At 41.0% G+C, this 18,820-nt stretch overlaps 1 protein-coding gene across 1 annotated transcript in view; it reads left to right on the forward strand.

Moving 5' to 3' along the window:
• Positions 1-18,229, forward strand: part of TMA16 (translation machinery associated 16 homolog) — a 111,070-nt gene extending 92,841 nt beyond the window's left edge. Inside the window, exons 6-7 of the mRNA XM_069744179.1 lie at positions 12,644-12,686; positions 17,019-18,229. Coding sequence (XP_069600280.1) covers positions 12,644-12,686; positions 17,019-17,181 — 206 coding nt within the window. The 3' untranslated portion in view covers positions 17,182-18,229. The remainder of the gene's footprint in view (positions 1-12,643; positions 12,687-17,018) is intronic.
• The last annotated feature ends 591 nt before the right edge of the window (positions 18,230-18,820 follow it).

Consider the following 18,820-nt stretch of genomic DNA (forward strand, 5'->3'; position numbering starts at 1 on the left):
ACAACTTTGTGAAGATCCTGGAAGAGGCGCTAAAGTGTCGCTATGAACATGACTAAAGGCCGCTCTGCACGAAAGAAGCCACTGCTACAAAAACTGCCATGAATCATCCTGGTTACAGTTTGTTTCTGCACATCGGGACAAAGATTGAACTTTTTCAAGTTATGTGCTCTGGTCCGATTAAACAAAAATGGGGGAAAAAATAAAAGACCACCATCCCGACCATTTACTGCAGAAGGGACTGATGCATTTCACAAGACCGATTGTGTTGTGATGAAGGAAAATTTGTGGAGATATTGAAAGAAGATTTCAGGTCCGTAGCCAATAAGATTAGGATTTGGCACAAATCGTTTTTTTTTTTTTTTTCAAATTGCCCCAAACATATATCAAAATTTATGGCTTAAAGGGAATCGGTTTTTGATATGTAATATTACCGCAGCATGAGTTAGGGACAGAGACCCTGATTCCAGCGATGTATCACATAGTTTACTGCATGTAGTCGTTATGACAGTCACAGTTTTCTCTGCTGCAGAGCTCAGTTGTTGAGTCCTGTATAATCCACCCACACCACACCTTTCTGTGTACATTGTATAGTGAAAGAGAGATGCTAATCAGTACTGGGGGAGTGGTCCTCTAGTGATAATCTCCGGCAGATAAAGCACTGATTGTATTGAAGCAACAAAGCTTATCCAAGTAAGTGACACATCTCTGCAATCAGGATCTCTGATTACATAGTAACAACCTGGTGACAGATTCCCTTTAATCACAACATAGTAAAGGTTAGGGAGTGGCCATGACAAAGCAATGACCTAAATCCCACACAAAATGTATGGGTAGAACTGAAAAAAAATGTGTACAAGCAAGGAGACCTGTGCTTTCACGAGAAATTGGCCAAAATTCCAGCACTTTTATTGTGGGAAGCCAAGTTGGACACTATGAAGACAATGCTACTTAATACTAGCTACGTGGATCTAAACTGATCTGCTGATATCGCGGGTGTGTCAGAGGCTGCAGACAGTGAAAGAATCTAGCTGCAGAAGGTCTCAGTAGATGGCTTTGCAGACTCCTTCCTAGTACTTCTGACTTTAGGATCCAGTCGCAACCTCCCCCATCTCTAGTTGGCTTGCTGCTGGGAGTTGCTGGTGATATTTCCCTGTTGAGGCTTGGAGCTATTGCAGTCGGCTATCTTCATCTTTTGTGTTTGGAGGATGTCTGTGTTTCTCTCTGTCTACTCAAGCTAAGCGTTCCCCTTGTTTGTGTATCCCATCTGTCTTTAGTGATATTAGGAATTGACTATTACCCTATCCTGTCCTTCCCTATGCAGAGCTTATCGCCAGGGACAGGCAGGAGTTAGGTATCCTTTTCGGTGATAGGTGCGGTACCTACAGTGGGGGAAATAAGTATTTGATCCCTTGCTGATTTTGTAAGTTTGCCTGCTGACAAAGACATGAACAGTCTATAATTTTAATGATAGGTTAGTTTTAACACCGAGAGATAGAATATCAAAAATAAAATCCTGAAAATCGCATTTTATAAATTATATAAATTTATTTGCATTTTGCAGTGAGAAATAAATATTTGATCCCTCTGGCAAACAAGACTTAATACTTGGGGCAAAACCCTTGTTGGCAAGCACAGCAGTCAGACGTTTTTTGTAGTTGATGATGAGGTTGGTGCACATGTCAGGAGGAATTTTGGTCGACTCCTCTTTGCAAATCATCTCTAAATCATTAAGATTTTGAGGCTGTCCTTTGGCAATTTGGAGCATCAACTCCCTCCACAAGTTTTCGATGGGATTAAGGTCTGGAGATTGGCTAGGCCACTCCATGACTTTAATGTGCCTCTTTTGAGCCACTACTTTGTTGCCATGGCTGTATGTTTTGGGTCATTGTCTTGCTGGAAGACACAGCCACGGCCTATTTTTAATGTCCTGGCGGAGGGAAGGAGGTTGTCACTCAGGATTTCACGGTACATGGCTCCATCCATTCTCCCGTTGATGTGGTGAAGTAGTCCTATGCCGTTAGCAAAGAAACATCCCTAAAACATAATGTTTCCACCTCCATGCTTGACAGAGGGGACAGTGTTCTTTGGGTCATAGGCAGCATTTCTCCTCCAAACACGGCGAGTTGAGTTAATGCCAAAGACCTCAATTTTTGTCTCATCTGACCACAGCACCTTCTCCCAATCACTCACAGAATCATTGAGGTGTTCATTGGCAAACTTCAGACGGGCCTGCACATGTGCCTTCTTGAGCAAGGAGACCTTGTGGGCACTTCAGGGTTTTAAACCTTTACGGCGTAATGTGTTACCAATGGTTTTCTTGGTGACTGTGGTCCCAGCTGCCTTGAGATCATTAACAAGTGCCTCCAGTGTAGTTTTAGGCTGATCTCTCACCTTCCTCATGATCAAGGACACCCCACAAGGTGAGATTTTGCATGGTGCCTCAGATTGATGTCGATTGACAGTCATTTTGTATTTCTTCCATTTTCTTACTATTGCACCAACAGTTGTCTCCTTCTCACCCAGCGTCTCACTTATGGTTTTGTAGCCCATTCCAGCTATGTGCAGGTCTATGATCTTGTCCCTGACCTCCTTATAAAGCTCTTCAGTCTTGCCCATGTTGTAGACATTAGAGTCTGACTGATTGAGTCTGTGGACAGAAGTCTTTTATAAAGGTGAGTATGTAAGACAGCTGTCTTTAATGCAGGTAACGAGTTGATCAGGAGCGTCTAATTGGTCTGTAGGAGCCAGAACTTAAGGTACCGTCACACTGAACGATATCGCTAGCGATCCGTGACGTTGCAGCGTCCTGGCTAGTGATATCGTTCAGTTTGACAGGCAGCAGCGATCAGAATCCTGCTGTGATGTCGTTGGTTGCTGCAGAAAGTCCAGAACTTTATTTCGTCGCTGGACTTCCTGCTGACATCGCTGAATCGGCGTGTGTGATGCCGATTCAGCGATGTCTTCACTGGTAACCAGGGTAAATATTGGGTTACTAAGCGCAGGGCCGCGCTTAGTAACCCGATGTTTACCCTGGTTACCAGTGTAAAAGTAAAAAAAACAAACACTACATACTTACCTTCCGCCTTCTCCAGCGACCAAACAGTGACTCTGCAGCGATCGACATCGTTGTCGGTATCACTGCAGCGTCGCTGAGTATGAAGGTACCTTTAGGGTATGTGCACACGATGCAGATTTAGTGCAGAATTGGTGCAGAACTGCAGCAGATTTTTCTGCTGTAGAAGTGCACTGTGATTTACAGTACAATGTAAATCAATGTGAAAAAAAGCTGTGCACATGGTACAGAAAAATCTGCGCAGCAACGCTGCAGATTTCAAAGAAGTGCACGTCGCTTCTTTTGTGCAGTTCTGCAGCGTTTCTGCGCAGATTTTTCTGCACCATGTGCACAGATTTTTTTTTTCACATTGATTTACATTGTACTGCACAGAAACTGCATAGAAACTGCATAGAAACTGCACAGAAACTGCATCAAATCTGCAGATGCAGATTTAGTGCAGAAAATTCTGCACCACATTTCCTATGTGTGCACATAGCTAATGGTTGGTAGGGGATCAAGTACTTATTTCTCACTGCAAAATGCAAATAAATGTATACAATGTGATTTTCTGGACTTTATTTTTGATATTCCAACTCTCAATATTAAAATTGACCTACCCTTAAAATTATAGACCGTTCTCGTCTCTGTCAGTGGGCAAACTTACAAAATCAGCATACTTATTCACTTCCCCCCCCCCCCCCCCCCCCCCCCCCCCCGTATATAGGAACGCTTAGGGCAGACAGGGTGACGTTAGATCTGCCTAGGGGTCTCCACTCTACGCTTCCCTAGTGTTTGGTTCCCTTCCCCTTATCCCTTCATGTTCGTCTTTCCTACACTGTGCGTGACAGCTGGGCATGTGAAGAAACAAAGGCTGCCATAAATCATTGTCTCTAGCATTATTCTGGCATTTCAAGTTCTTGAAATGTAGTAGTGATCTTAAGTGACCTAAGATGGGGAATATCCTAGGACTAAATGTCAGAAATTGTGAAAACCGGAGTTTTACTGAATGTGGCTATGGTGTATGTAAACGTAAGATTTCAGCTGTGTATTGTAATTCTGTATGTTGTCATCTTTTTCTTTTTTTGTCAAGGTCTTTAGAGCAAAACGCCTTTATTATTCTATAGATAAATCTATACCATTTTACTGTAAAAAGTACAAAACCTGTTCTGCTTCCTTTCTGATATGAATGTCACCCAGTGTGAGAAACAAAAAAAAAGAATGACTCACAACGTATGTTATCCAATCCTGACCTTTCATGAAGTCGTGTTATTTCAGTCATCCATCTGCTTTCTGCTAAAAAAGCCAATATTACCCAGAAGAGAATCTTTAATGTCATCTCACGTCAGGCTTCGCTGTAAGCTGTGGTTCCTTTCATTGCGGAACTGAAATTGTACAATTAATGGACTGTTTACAAAGTAACAAAAAAAGGCCGGAATTTGATTTTTATTTTTTTTTACAGTATTTAAAATGAAGAAAAGTTCAGCGTATGCATGGAAGTGCGTTATGTGCCCTCAGTTAGCAATTGTTTCTGACTTATTATATGTCCTATGTAGTTGATGGTAACTGACAATAGAGTGTTATGACAAGCATTGCGCTGGCGAGTGACGTCGTGCTGCGGATGTTATTTTTCATGACTTCTAAAAGATCTGTTGGCTACACTTGCTGTAAAGTTGTTATTTTTAAGGCCTGCAGGTTTATCGTTGAGGACTGCATGCTACTCCGTATTCCCCCCAAGGTGCTATGTTCCTCTACACCGCCAGTAGACCGTTCACTATCCAGGCACTGTTCCCTCTTGTCTTTCATATTTTGTGCTTTCTTAGGCCACAAAAGTGCTGAAAAGCCCTGTATTTTTTAAGACCAAAAAACAATTAAAGAGTAAATCTTTGTAAGTAATTTACAAAGTAAAAAGTAGTAAAACTAATAAAATTTGTTACACATAAAACAAAGCCTCATGGGGTCACATTAGTAATAAAAAAACAAAGTTATGTATACTGAAAATTGTAGAGGCAAAAAAGAAAAAAAAAGCTCATTATTAAAGGTGTATCCCCATCTCCAAGATCCTATCCCAATGTTTAGTAGGTATAGTAATAATATTAGCAAATATCTCCTATTAGAAACATAGTACAGTTCTTCTGATTTGCTGTGTTGCTTACCCCATGTGCAGGGCAGTGCAGTGGCTTAGGTATCCAAGGTTACGACCAGTAGCAACTAATTAACTCACTATATGAGTGGTCGTAACCATGGATGCCTCAGTGTCAGGAACATGAGGTATTTGACTGTCTTTGATCGCGCACACTGAGCTCTGCTACATCCAAGAGCAGAGAACAGACACGCTGTGGGCCATTCCGACCTCCCCTCTTGTCTTCTTTGCCTGCAGCACAGTGGAATTCAGCCACTCGTTTCCCCCTCTCCCAGGAGTGTCTGTTTCCTCTCTGAAGCTAAACATAAAGAGTCCAGAAAGCATGAGATTCTTTATTCTCTTAAGGTTATATATAGTGGCACTGATCCAGGCTAGAGATAATAAGAATTATATATTCCGGATGTCCATCGATACATCTATCACTCACTGAATCCACTAGCAGCTAAATGCAACGAGTGCAAAGCGTGGATCTCTCTGTAAGCGTTTCAGGTAATTGCTCCATTTTTATACTTAAAAGAACCGCCCTGATGTGGTGCACCTCGTGAACCTGGTGTATTTCTTAGACGAGGTTCATACAGCGAGATAGACGTAAAAATGGCATTTCATACCTCCAAGTAAAGGGGTGGTTTCAGCCTCTAAGTGATGTCAACACAGGGGGAGTGCCGGGGTTTTGGGCTGTGAGATAACTTAGTGAGACAGCAGTCTTCAGCATCTGTTGTCCGGGGTCTAGTTGCTTTACAGATGTGCTATGCATCTAGATGTGTGCATCCTATAAAGCAAACAGTCGGCCACAAGATAAGATGACATAACGAAATGTAAATGTTCTTTTCAATTTTAATCCTTCTTTATTTGTAATTGTAATGTACATATGATTTTGTCTCCTTTATAATATCTTTTTATACTTTGTAAACACTGCCTACCTTTTTTTGGAGTAACTTGAGGTGAATTACGCTACTGATTTTGGGTTGGCTCCGGACCCGTTAATCCTTGGAAAATTGGAGCTGGTGGCAGCATACCTTGTCCTGTGCAATTAGGCGTCTTTGCAGCGAATGGCGGCGTTGATAATTATTGTTCTCGCCTGTGTGGGAGTAGTTATATTGGCCTCGCTGCAGCGTGCCCAATAGCCAGTACATAGCAGGCAGCTCTTCTGGTGACTAATTACCATAGCTGCAGTACCTTGACTGACCTGAGGGTAAGGGGGTGCCAGAGAGCTGCAAGTTCCAAACCAGAACTGAGAAGTGGGATATAGATAAATCCCCTTCAGAAGGAACCAGGGGCAACCAAACAACCCTGGTTCGTGAGAAATTGGTGAGAGTGGTGGGGATGATAAAGGTAACTTCCTCGTGAACCGTGACAGATTGGTGGGATCCCTGACATATCCGGTGGAATCCGTGACATTCGCTACTACAATGCCCTGCAGATTTTGTGACCTAGCAAAGATGTAATATGTGCAAAAACTGTAAAGTGCTGTGGAATATGTTGGCTATATATAAATAGAGATTATACAGAGATTATAATCAGAAGAACTATACCACTTTTCTAATTGGAGGTAATTAATATTATTACATCCACTAAATACTGGTATATGATCTTGGAGATGGGAAGGGGCTTTCCACTTTCAGGAAAGTGGACCTCAAATGCTCTAGCCTAACAAACCGTGCAGGTACTCACCCTCTCACGTCCAGCACCCACTGCTGTTCAGGTCTCGGTGTTTTTGCTGTTGTAGTGATGTCCCGTCAACAGCACACATCACCACTGTAGCCAGTCACTGACCTAAGCAGCTGTTCGGCCCACCATGCAGGCTTGAGACCACCTGGTGGGCCACCATTGTACCTGGGATGGGTGAGATCCTAGGTTCTGTTTATTGTAGGTATTGTACAGTGTGTGAGGTCCATGTTCCTGAAAATAGAATACCCCTTTAACCCATTAACAACCGCCTATATGCTTTTTAACGGCCGCAGCTAAGGGTACTTAAACCACAGCACCACTTTTTAAAAGTGCTGAGGTTTAAGTGTAAAGCGCCCCCCAGCTTTGGAATTTCTCCGGGGTCTTCGCTACCGGGGGTAGCTGAGACTCCGGAGAACATGATTTGGGTTGGTTTTTACCAACACCAGTGTTGCGATTGCCGTTATTAACTGTATAATGGCGGCTGCAAAAAAAAAAAAGTCAGATTTTCAATTTATTTTCTCTCTCTTCTGATATGCGATCACATGATGTTCCTGCATGGCCCCGTAAAGTCCCCCGGGCCACCGGCGTCGTCTTCCAGAAGAAAATGGCGGCCGCATGCACAGATTTGCCCACCAGTACCAGGCAACAATAGGAAATTTTTCCTATTGGTTCATTTTGATCACTGTGATCGACCCTATCACAGTGATCACAATATAAAAAACAGTAAATAAAACCCCCCTTATTCACCCCCTTACTTAGGGAAGAATAATAAAATAAAAAATATTAATTTCCATTTTTCCATTAGGGTTAGAGTTGGGCTAAAGTTAGGGCTAAGTGACTTCAAATGTGAGGTGGTCCCTAAACAAATGGTTTTGTAATTTTTGTTGGAAAATGAGAAATCGCTGGTCAACTTTTACCCTTATCGCTTCCTAACAAAAAAAAATGTTTCCAAATTTGTGCTGATGTAAAATAGACATGTGAGAAATGTTAGTTATTAAGTATTTTGTGTGACACTGCTCTCTGATTTAAGGGCATAAAAATTCAAAGTTTGAAAACTGCAAAATTTTCAAAATTTTTGCCCTTTTCCGTTTTTTTGCATAAATAAACCCAAGTCATGTCGAAGACATTTTACCACTAACATGAAGCACAATATGTCACGAAAAAGCAGTCTCAGAATCAGTTGGATTCGTTAAAGCGTTCCAGAGTTATAACCACATAAAGTGACAGTAGTCAGAATTGTAAAAATTGGCTTGGTCATTAAAGGGAAGGTGCCACCAGTTTTTTTTTTTTTTTGTTTGTTTTTTTTTTGTTTGTTTTTTGTGAAATTAAGCTTAAAATAGTAATTAAAATGTGTTAATGCAATGTTTGCACTATTTACAAACATTTCTTTTCTTGCAAATATATTTACCACTAGGGGGAGCATTTTTCATTTTAGACCTCAAGCAGCTATAGTAAGACTGGCCAGCTTTACTGTTAGCAGCAAAATTGGGGCAGTAACTGCTGACATCACCATTTCCCTCCCCTTTTGGGTGGTCTACTACCCCTGGGGCAGAATGAAGAGTAGCATCACAGGGCAGCGCCATTTTGTGGGAGACTGCCCTGTAATCTGCTGTCACCAGCAGTTACTGTCTCTCTCTCTCTCTCGCATCAGTCTCTCTCACCCAGATTACATGATTCACCCCCCTCCACAATGTCTGGCCATTCACTGCAGACCAGCTGAGCAGCTGACCGCTCCTGTTCCAGTAATGCTAATGGTACGCTGTTCCTCCTTGATGTCTCTGCTATTCTGCCGTACTTTTCTCCTACATTTTACTCCAGTCAGCCGTCAATCTAGGATCTGTTCTACTGGAAGCAGTACTGCTTATGTTAGCAGATCCGAGGGCTCCATGAATATGGCAGCAGAACACTCTAACGACTGTGAATTATGCAGTCCACAGAGGCGTGCCCAGTTCACAGCAGTGACAGTTTTATTACAATAGATAGGGTTGGAATTTGTCTGTTATCTCCTATGACCATGGGATGCCCTATTATGACACTGAGTGTCGTGCTGCTACTGTGAAAGCAAGATGTCAGCCCCCAGTGCCTTCTTTAAACTCCTATAACACACAAAATATGTTTCAAATGGTTATAACAGCATGTTATGCTACATTACATTGATTTATTAATGATCTACAAACGCAGTACCTTCCCTTTAAGCACAAAAATGGCTCTGTCACTAAGGTGTTAAGGCCCTTTCAAGTCTGTTCACTAAGTGGTTAAGATATTCCAAGTTGGAATTCCTGTGATTATTGCTTCGCTGTGTAAATAGAATGTGTCACCATAGTGATTACTGGTCTCTAGTAGAAGGAGATAGTTATTGCATTTTTCCTTTATGTGCACTACCTTTACATAACTAATAAGTGAGGTAATGCCGAGATTTTAAAGTTAGCTGTGCTTCTATGGAAACTGAGGAGAAGGGGAGTGCAGTGAGCGACCTCTGAAAAGGGAACAAACAGATGTGTACATCATTGCTTGCTGTAGTTTATGACAACTTTTTCTGTATGTGTGTGTATACAAACTTAAAAAATTGAAAATATTGTAAAAATATGTCTTGAGGACTAAAATGTGTTTTTGTGTGTGTGTGTACACATACAGTCAGGGCTGAAAGTGTTGGCACCCTTGGAGTTGTTACAGAAAATAAAGTATTTCTCTCAGAAAACTATTGCAATTACACATATTTTGTTATAGACATGTATATTTCCTTTGTGTGTATTGGAGCGACACAAATATACATAAAAAAAACAAATCTGGCAAAAATGTGTAAAATTTTGCAATTTTCAAACTTTTAATTTTTGTGCCCTTAAATCAGTCATGTCACACAACATACGGTAGTTAATAAATAACATTTCCCACATGTCTACTTCACAGTGGGTATGGAAAGTATTCAGACCCCTTTAAATTTTTCTCTTTGTTTCATTGCTGCCATTTGGTAATTTCAAAAAAGTTCATTCTTTTTCTCATTAACCCCTTCATGACCTTGGGATTTTTAGTGTTTCCGTGTTCGTTTCTCACTCCCCTCCTTCCCAGAGCCATAACTTTTTTATTTTTCCGTCAATTTGGCCATGTGAGGGCTTATTTTTTGCGGGACAAGTTGCACTTTTGAACGACATCATTGGTTTTAGCATGTCGTGTACTAGAAAACGGGAAATAAATTCCAAGTGCGGTGAAATTGCAAAAAAAGTGCAATCCCACACTTGTTTTTTGTTTGGCTTTTTTGCTAGGTTCACTAAATGCTAAAACTGACCTGTCATTATGATTCTCCAGGTCATTACGAGTTCATAGACACCAAACATGACTAGGTTATTTTTTACCTGAGTGGTGAAAAAAAATTCCAAACTTTGCTTAAAAAAAAAAAAAAAAAAAAAAGCCATTTTCCGATACTCGTAGCGTCTCCATTTTTCATGATCTGGGGTCGGTTGAGGGCTTATTTTTGGCGTGCCGAGATGACGTTTTTAATGATAGCATGTTGGTGCAGATACGTTCTTTTGATCGCCCGTTATTGCATTTTAATGCAATGTCGCGGCGACCAAAAAAACGTAATTCTGGCGTTTCGAATTTTTTTCTCGCTACGCTGTTTAGCGATCAGGTTAATGCTTTTTTTTAATTGATAGATCGGGCGATTCTGAGCGCGGCGATACCAAATATGTGTAGATTTGATTTTTTTTTAATTGATTTATTTTGATTGGGGCGAAAGGGTGGTCTCAAGGACCTCTATGGTTACAATGGAGAAGCATCGCCGACCCCCGATCATGTGACGGGGGTCGGCGATGACGTCATTTCCGACCGCCCGGCCGGATGCGGTAGTTAAATGCCGCTGTCTGCGTTTGACAGCGGCATTTAACTAGTTAATAGGCGCGGGCAGATCGCGATTCTGCTTGAGCCTATTACGGGCACATGTCAGCTGTTCAAAACAGCTGACATGTCCCGGCTTTGGTGCGGGCTCACCGCCGGAGCCCGCATCAAAGCGGGGCTTCTGACCTCGGACGTACTATCCCGTCCGAGGTCAGAAAGGGGTTAATGTACACTCTGCACCCCATCTTGACTGGAAAAAAACAGAAATGTAGTAATTTTTGCAAATTTATTAAAAAAGAAAAGCTGAAATATCACAGGAAAAATCAGATTTCACCGTCAGATCTCGGTGGGCACACTGTACATGCGCCCGCCATTTTCTTCCCGGAAGAAGACGCCGACGGCCAAGGGAAAGGAACGGGAGATGCAGGAGGTGCCGGGGAGCTAGAGGGACCCCATTTCTCTCCTCTGATGTGCTAGCTCATATCAGAGGAGAGAGGAATAAATGATAAATCAGACTTTTTATTTTGCTGTTGCCTTTATTCCGTGAATAATGGCGATCGCAACACTGGGGATGGTAAAAACGAACCCGAATCATGTTCTCCGCGGTCTCAGCTACTCCTGGTAGCTGAGACCCCAGAGATTTTCAGATGTTACGGGTTGTTATAACCTTATTTTTCTGCGCCATTAAAAAGTGGCACTGAGGAATATAGTACCCTTAACTGCCGCCGCTAAAAGGCGTTTCGGCAGTCGTTAATGTTTGATTACATTCACTCTGGAATAATTAACTGCAATTATTGGCTTCCTCTAACCGTCACCAAGCTTCTTACACCTCTCAAATGGAATTTTTGACCCATGACCTAGGACGCAAACCAAGCTTTCTGACACTGGGCACTACATTGCGAACCACAATCTTTTGGTAATCTTCAGATTTCATGATACCTTGTACACTGTCAAGGCACCCAGTTCTAGAGGCAGCAAAACAATCCCAAAATATATTTGAAATTCCACCATATTTCTCTTTAGGTGCTGTGTTCTTTTCTTTGTAGGCCTCATTTCGGTAAACAGTAGAATCATGTGCTTTACCTAAAAACTCTATCTTGGTCTCATGTGTCCACAAGACGCTTTCCCAGAAGAATTTTGGCAGACTCACATTTTGGCAAACTGCAATCTAGCTTTTTTACGTTTGTGTCCTCCTGGGTCTCCTTCCATATCATTTAATTTTATTGAATCGAAGGATAGTTTATGCTGACACTGATGCGGGACAGTTTGAATTTATTTGGAACTTGGAGCTGCTTATTCACCATCCGGATTATCCAGTGTTGCAACACTTTATCAGTTTTTTGCTGCCATCCACTTTGAGGGAGAGTAGCTACAGTGCCATGGGTTGTAAACTTCTTTATTATGTTGCACACCACGGAGAAAGGAACATTAAGATCTCTGGAAATGGACTTGTAACCTACAGAATTTTGATATTTTTCAACAATTTTGGTTCTTAAGTTCTCAGACAGTGCTCTCTTCTTTTTGTTCTCCATGCTGTTGGTGGAACACACAGATTCACACTCAGTCAGCGCCTCCCCTTTTTATCTGGTTTCAAGTGTGATTTTCATATTGCCCACACCTGTAAATTCTCACATGCGAGTTTGAACGAGCATCTTATGCTTGAAACAAAGTTTTTTACCCACAATTTTGGAAAGGTGTCCACAATTTTTTTAAGCCTATTTTTGGCTTTTGCCTGAAATTATGTCCAATTTGCCTTTTTTCTCTTTTTTTGTGTTGGTCCTATTCACTCAAAGGAAATAAATGTGTATAGCAAAACACATGTCTTTGCAATAATTTTCTGGGCAAAATATGTAATTTTATGGAACAATTTCAAGGGTGTATATATAAAAATATATATGTTTTAAATAGCTTTCACTGTTGACTAACACTTTTGTTTTACTATTTTTCAGAGATCCCAGATATTGTGAATGCAAAAAACTTAAAAACTTTTAGGTAAGGTTCTCTTTAATACTTACCTTTTGGATGATATATACTCTTTATCGGCCACTCCTCTTAATGATTGAATTTAAGCTTTGCATTTGTGAACTAATCAGTCTTTTTAAAAAGTTCAATTAATTTGAGTGTGGTCCTCTAATACGATGTCACTTTTGTAACAAGCAGTCCGTGAATATTTTCTCTCCTAAATATTCCATAATCAACTCATTTGTATTAGTCAAAAGTCAAACATTTAGGAACCAAAACAACTTGGCCTCAAAATGTCACACCACATAATAAACAGGCATGGGTTTATGCGCATTGTGCAAAAAATCATCACTTTTCTCAATAATTGCAGTGTCCTAATCTTCCTCCAGCATTAAAGAAGCACTCCTCCCATTAAACTTTTTATCCTCTTAAAATATTGCAATCGTCATATTATAGCACTGTGTACTACTGTGTATTTACAGTTGCTCATTTTGCCTTTCTACTCCTTCTAAGCTCTACATAGAAATAGGTCTCTTTTCCCTGGATGAGTCATAAATCGCTGCAAAAGTCCCTGGCAGAGGGGAGGAGATCGCAGCTGAGTAAAGAGTTGAACAGGGGAATGATAAATGCATGGGATAGAAACTTTCTATTTCTACATAGAGCAAAGAAAAGAGAGTGACCTGGGTAGAAAGGCAAAATGAGCAATTGTAAGTACACAGTGCTATATAATACGATGACTGCAATATATTTAGAGGATAAAAACCTTGATGGGATTGCAGCTTTATCAGGGCATGGATTTCCATGGCTTGGGGTATGTGCACACGATCAGGAATGGCTCCGTGTTTGTTCAGGATTTGACGCAGGTGAAATCTGCACCAAATCTGTATTTGAGGTCACTGGCAGGTCACCTGCATTTTTACATGCGTTTTTTCCGCATGCGTTTTTGAAGTACATGACACAGGAAGTGGAGAAAAGCACAGAGCGAGGTCAGTTCAATGTAATGTCTTCCCCTCCTTTTTTAATAAATAAATAATAAGCAAAGCAGACTACTGGGACTGGTACTTCAGGCTGGTAAGGATCCAATATCCATGAACCTTACCAGCTTGATAATACCAGGCCGCAGCAGTCTGCGTACCTTAGATGGTTAGCAAAAATAGTGGGATCCCCTCCAAAAAAAAACAGCGTGGGGTCCCCCTATATTTGTAAACCAGCCAAGGAAAAAGCAGACAGCTGCAGCCTGATATTCTCATGCTGGCGACGCTCATGGATTTTGGCCCTCACCAACCTAAAAATAGCAGCCCGCAGCCGTCCCACGATTGGCAAATCCAAAGATGTGCCAATTGTGGCACGTTACCTGGCTCTTCCCACTTGCCCTGTAGCAGCAGCAAGTGGGGTTCATATTTGTGGGGTTGACGTCACCTTTGTATTGTCAGATGACATCAAGCCCACGGATTACTAATGGAGAGGGGCCTATAAGACTCCTATCCATTACTAATCCTATAGTTACATGTTAAATAAACACACAGACACCCAGAATAAAGTATTTTAATTGAAATAATGACACAGACTCTTTTAGTACATCTTAATTAAACCATACTTACTGCATCACCTATTCCTCGGACCCCCTTGTCTCCTAGAAGAGAATTAAAATAAAAAAGCAACAATATTCCTTACCTGTTCGCTGAAAAGATATACATACTGTCCCACGACGAGTCCAGCTCTGCTACAGCTGAATGCCTTTGGCTGAACGGTGGCATTATGCCACCATTCAGCCTGACATCCAGAACACAGCTGAGCTTGAAGCTGATGACCGGAGATAGCTCGGTCCCCGGCGGTTACGTGCACTGCAGTCTGCAGTTCTTGCGACTAGATGATCATGAGAACTTGAAGCTGATGCTAGTGACCGGAGATAACCCCATCTCCGACGGTCACATGCACTGCAGTTCTCGCAATCAGCTGATCGCGAGAACTGCAGTGTACATGTACTTCCGGCTAAAGAAAAGATTCATCATTATTTAAATTAGTACACGTGCGTAGTAAGCTGTGTTCCCACACTTAATACGCATGTGACTAGGAAGATAATGCGGTTTTACCGCATCTAATGAAAGTCCATGGGTAATTTATGCAGTGTAGACTGAATGTCTCCACCACATAAGTTGACATGCTGCGGTCTGCAAAGACGTGCTGCATGTCGGTCTCCCCAGGTAAGCGAGAGGCGTTGGTGCACGTATGGGTTTGTCGAATATGAAAAGGTTATTTGCCTGACTGCATTCTGTCAACTGTAAAGTTTGGTGGGTTAAGGATACTTCTATCTGGTTGTTTTTCATGGGTTGCCCTAAGTCCCTTAGTTCCAGTTTAAGGGAAATCTTAATGCTTCAAAATACATACCATGAGATACAGCCTTCCCAAGTCCCTGTCTGATGACAAATGCACACTTAGCAGGATGCAGCAGGCCTCCACTGATAAAGGCTCGGGGCGGCACAGGTGCAAACTACTTGATAAAAACAGCCACCAAACCAAACATTGCGGGGGTTGGCTGCCTAGTAGAAAAAATGCACATTGATGCAACTCACATAGGACGCCAGTCACACTGATAAGTGTGGTGCACAGTGTCTGGTATGTAGCCTATTAATGACGCCCCTTGTATTAACAGGCGGGCTGCCCAGCACTATAATATGCAGCAAACAGTGACAGATGCCCCAGAAAAACCTAACCAACAAAAAGAGGCCTGGCCACATCCTGCAAAAAAAGCTATGATATAGTGCAAAAAATGTATGCATATGATACACACACACACTATATGAGGTATTGGTTTAATATTTTGGTCAAAATAAAGTAAGCTTGCAACCCAACGTCAAGGGTCCTCATAATCTTGCGAGTCCTACCACTAATATCAAAAAACAGCTAACATAGAAAAAAACTCAGAAAAAATGCATACCATGAGATACAGCCTTCCCATGAGATACAGCTGTTTTTATCAAGTAGTTTGCACCTGTGCCGCTCCTAGCCTGTATCAGTGGAGGCTGCTGCATCCTGCTAAGTGTGCATTTGTCATCAGACAGGATTTTGGGAAGGCCGTATCTCATGGTATGTATTTTTTCTGAGTTTTTTCTATGTTAGCTGTTTTTTAATGCTTCAAAATACCAAGATATTGTGGATAACTGTATGTTTCTAATTTTATGGTACACTTTGGGGAAGGCCATTTTGTGTAGCAACATTACTGTGACGTGTGAATAAAGCAAGATCTATAAAAGATTTGCTGACTTAGTATGGACTGGAAGAACTCGTTTGGCCTTCCCAAAGCCATGACCTCAGCCCTATCCAATAATTCTGGGATGATCGAAAGCAGACATTGTGAGCCAGACCCAACATAATTATCTGACGTCAGAAATGATTTTCTGGCTAAATGAGCAAAGATTACCAAAGATGCATCCCACAACCTTACAGAAGCCCTACAGGAGTGGAAGCTGTTCAGCTGCAGATTTAGAATGGCCTATCATGGAAGATCCTCGAGGTGTCCTTGTACTTTTATGCTTATAGTGTAGCTAATGTAACCTTTTCACCCAAAAGTCGGCCATATACTAGTAATTGAGGAGTTAGAGCAATGTTTAGCAATCATCTTTTATTGGGATTGAGATTATTTTTTATTCTTCTCCACTTAGATTCTTAGTTCAGAGGGAGAGCAGCAAGTGCAGCCATATTGTCTTTCAGGTATAAATTAGAGGTGGTGCAAACGTCCCATTTGATTTGTCTGCGACATTGGTCCATGGTCTCTAGATTGGGAAAGGAAATATCACCTCTTAACTGACAGTGTCGGCCGCCCACCTTTTAACGAGCCGGCCTTCCACACAACTGATGTTATTCCATGTCCCGACCTGGCCGATGGAATGGGACATATCAATAGATTCACACCAACGCTAGTCATTTTTTCGTTATGGTCCATCTGTTTTTGAGGAACTAATTAAAAGGCTAGATCTGTAAGTAGTAAAATAAGTTGGCACAGTGGTTGATAAATTAATGCTACATTTTATTGTGACATTTTATGGATTATATAGTTACAAGTCGATAGCTCTTTAAGACAAAGCGGAGCTTAGATTTGGCAGGCTTTTTATTTAATTCCAATGCGCAAGCAATGGAGCTCATAGAGTGGAGATTCACGCTTTGTTTTACCGCTTCACGTGATTTATAAAAACCTTTTTCTAGTTCTGCCTTCTGTACCATTTTATGCATTGAAGGTATATTTGATTGATGAAGTATTTGTCAACATTCCTCAGGGTATATCTGTTCAGTTCTGATAAATTAACAAATGTCATTTTTTTTCCCTTCATTGTTTTTTGTTCACCTCTCGCTGCTCATTTTCAGAGAATGGGATTTGGATCTGAACAAGCTGCCAAACATCAAAATGCGCAAATTGTCAGTCAGTGACTCACTACTTAAAATTAAGAAAGACGTTCCAGCAGATGATGCTAAAGATGACGAGAAAACGGAACATAAAGATGAGTCCGAGGACATTGAAAGCGAGTAAAGCGTGCCTAGAGACCGATGAATTCACCTCCGACAACCTAAAGGAACATATTGGCCAAGACAGTAATGCCGTCTAAACTAAGAGTTTGCAGTGAAAAAAAACCTTTGATTTGGAACAGTGGGATGAAATGCAAATATGAAAGCTCTGCAAGTTTGTTTCATGTTAATTATTCACGTTGGTGGGAGCTGCTCATGCAAGAGCTATGAGGAAAACATATTTGATAATTCTGTAACTCAATATGCTGAGGAATATGGCTCGATGTCTCAAGTGAGATGATTAACTGAAGTGAGAATATTTCAATAAGAATCAGCTGCACTTGATGTGCTGCAATTAATTGCTATCTAGAGTCCAGGGACTTTGTATGAATTTTGAAAGGATTTATATGTGACACTGTTATTTATTCCTTGCAGGCTTTTTTTGTAAAGGGTATCTGTCACCGGGTTTTTGCCCCCTAGTTTGAGAGCTGCATAATGTACAGACACAGATCCTAATTCCAGCAATGTGTCACTTACTGGGATGTTTGCTGCAGTTTTGATAAAAGGACCTGATTTATCTGCTGCAGACCTAGCAGTTCTCTGAATGCTGAGTTCTGTGTAACCCCGCCCACACTGCTGATTGGCAGCTTTCTGCTCATGTACAGTGTACACAGACAGCTGCCAATCAGTGGTGGGGGCGGAGTTATACAGAGATCATGAATATGGAGCACTACATGGCAGCAGATTTACTAGTCCTCTAGTGATAATGTATTGCTGATAAAACATTGATTTTTATTACTAGACGTATAGTAAACCTGTTGGCAAGCAATCCTCCATATTCATGAGCTCTGTATAACATAGCCCACATCACTGGCAGTTTTTTGCCTATGCACAGTGTTCACAGAAAGCTGCCAATCAGATGAGTTAGAAATACAAAGGTACAGATTCCCAATCAATCTATGCAAATGTTACATTTTTTACTGAACATCAACCACAATGGCAATTACTGATATCTAAACTCAGAGTAATTTATGTTAAATAATGTTATGTTAAATAAATCTTTAAATTGGGGTAAGAAAATAGGGTTGTTTTTTTTTTTTTTTTTTTTTTTTTTAAATTCGTTTATTAACCACAAAATAAAATATACAATATACACATTTGTATAAATTATTAAGCACGATACAGCGCACACATACTTATGTATATTATTAAACATAGAATAAAATGCGCACTCTTATTTATATCCAAGATGATACATTTGTCACCTACGGAGCATTTGCAAAAGGACAACAGGTCATGTATACCAAATCATTTATGTCATGTAAATTATACAAGTCCTTATACTATTACATAAGTGATAATCCTATTAACAAAGAAACATGGAACAGTAAGTATACGAAGTTCCTAAACTACGACTATAGCAACTACTATTTCGCCGCTTAATACTTTACATTGTGTTATCCTTTATGTGATGCCCCAAAAACAAGAAGCCTGACTTCTTACAGTGATGTCGAGTCATTATGCATTTATAGAGTAAGATGGGAAGAGTTCTATCTATCCCATATTCCATCAAATTTACCCGGACATCCCCTGTTCTCATGCAATGTGCGCTCGTATGGAATAACAGAGTTCACCAATTCAATCCAGGCTCTAAGGCAGGGACA

This window comes from Ranitomeya imitator, chromosome 1 (genome assembly GCF_032444005.1).
Source record: "Ranitomeya imitator isolate aRanImi1 chromosome 1, aRanImi1.pri, whole genome shotgun sequence".
In the NCBI taxonomy this organism is placed as follows: Eukaryota; Metazoa; Chordata; class Amphibia; order Anura; family Dendrobatidae; genus Ranitomeya; species Ranitomeya imitator.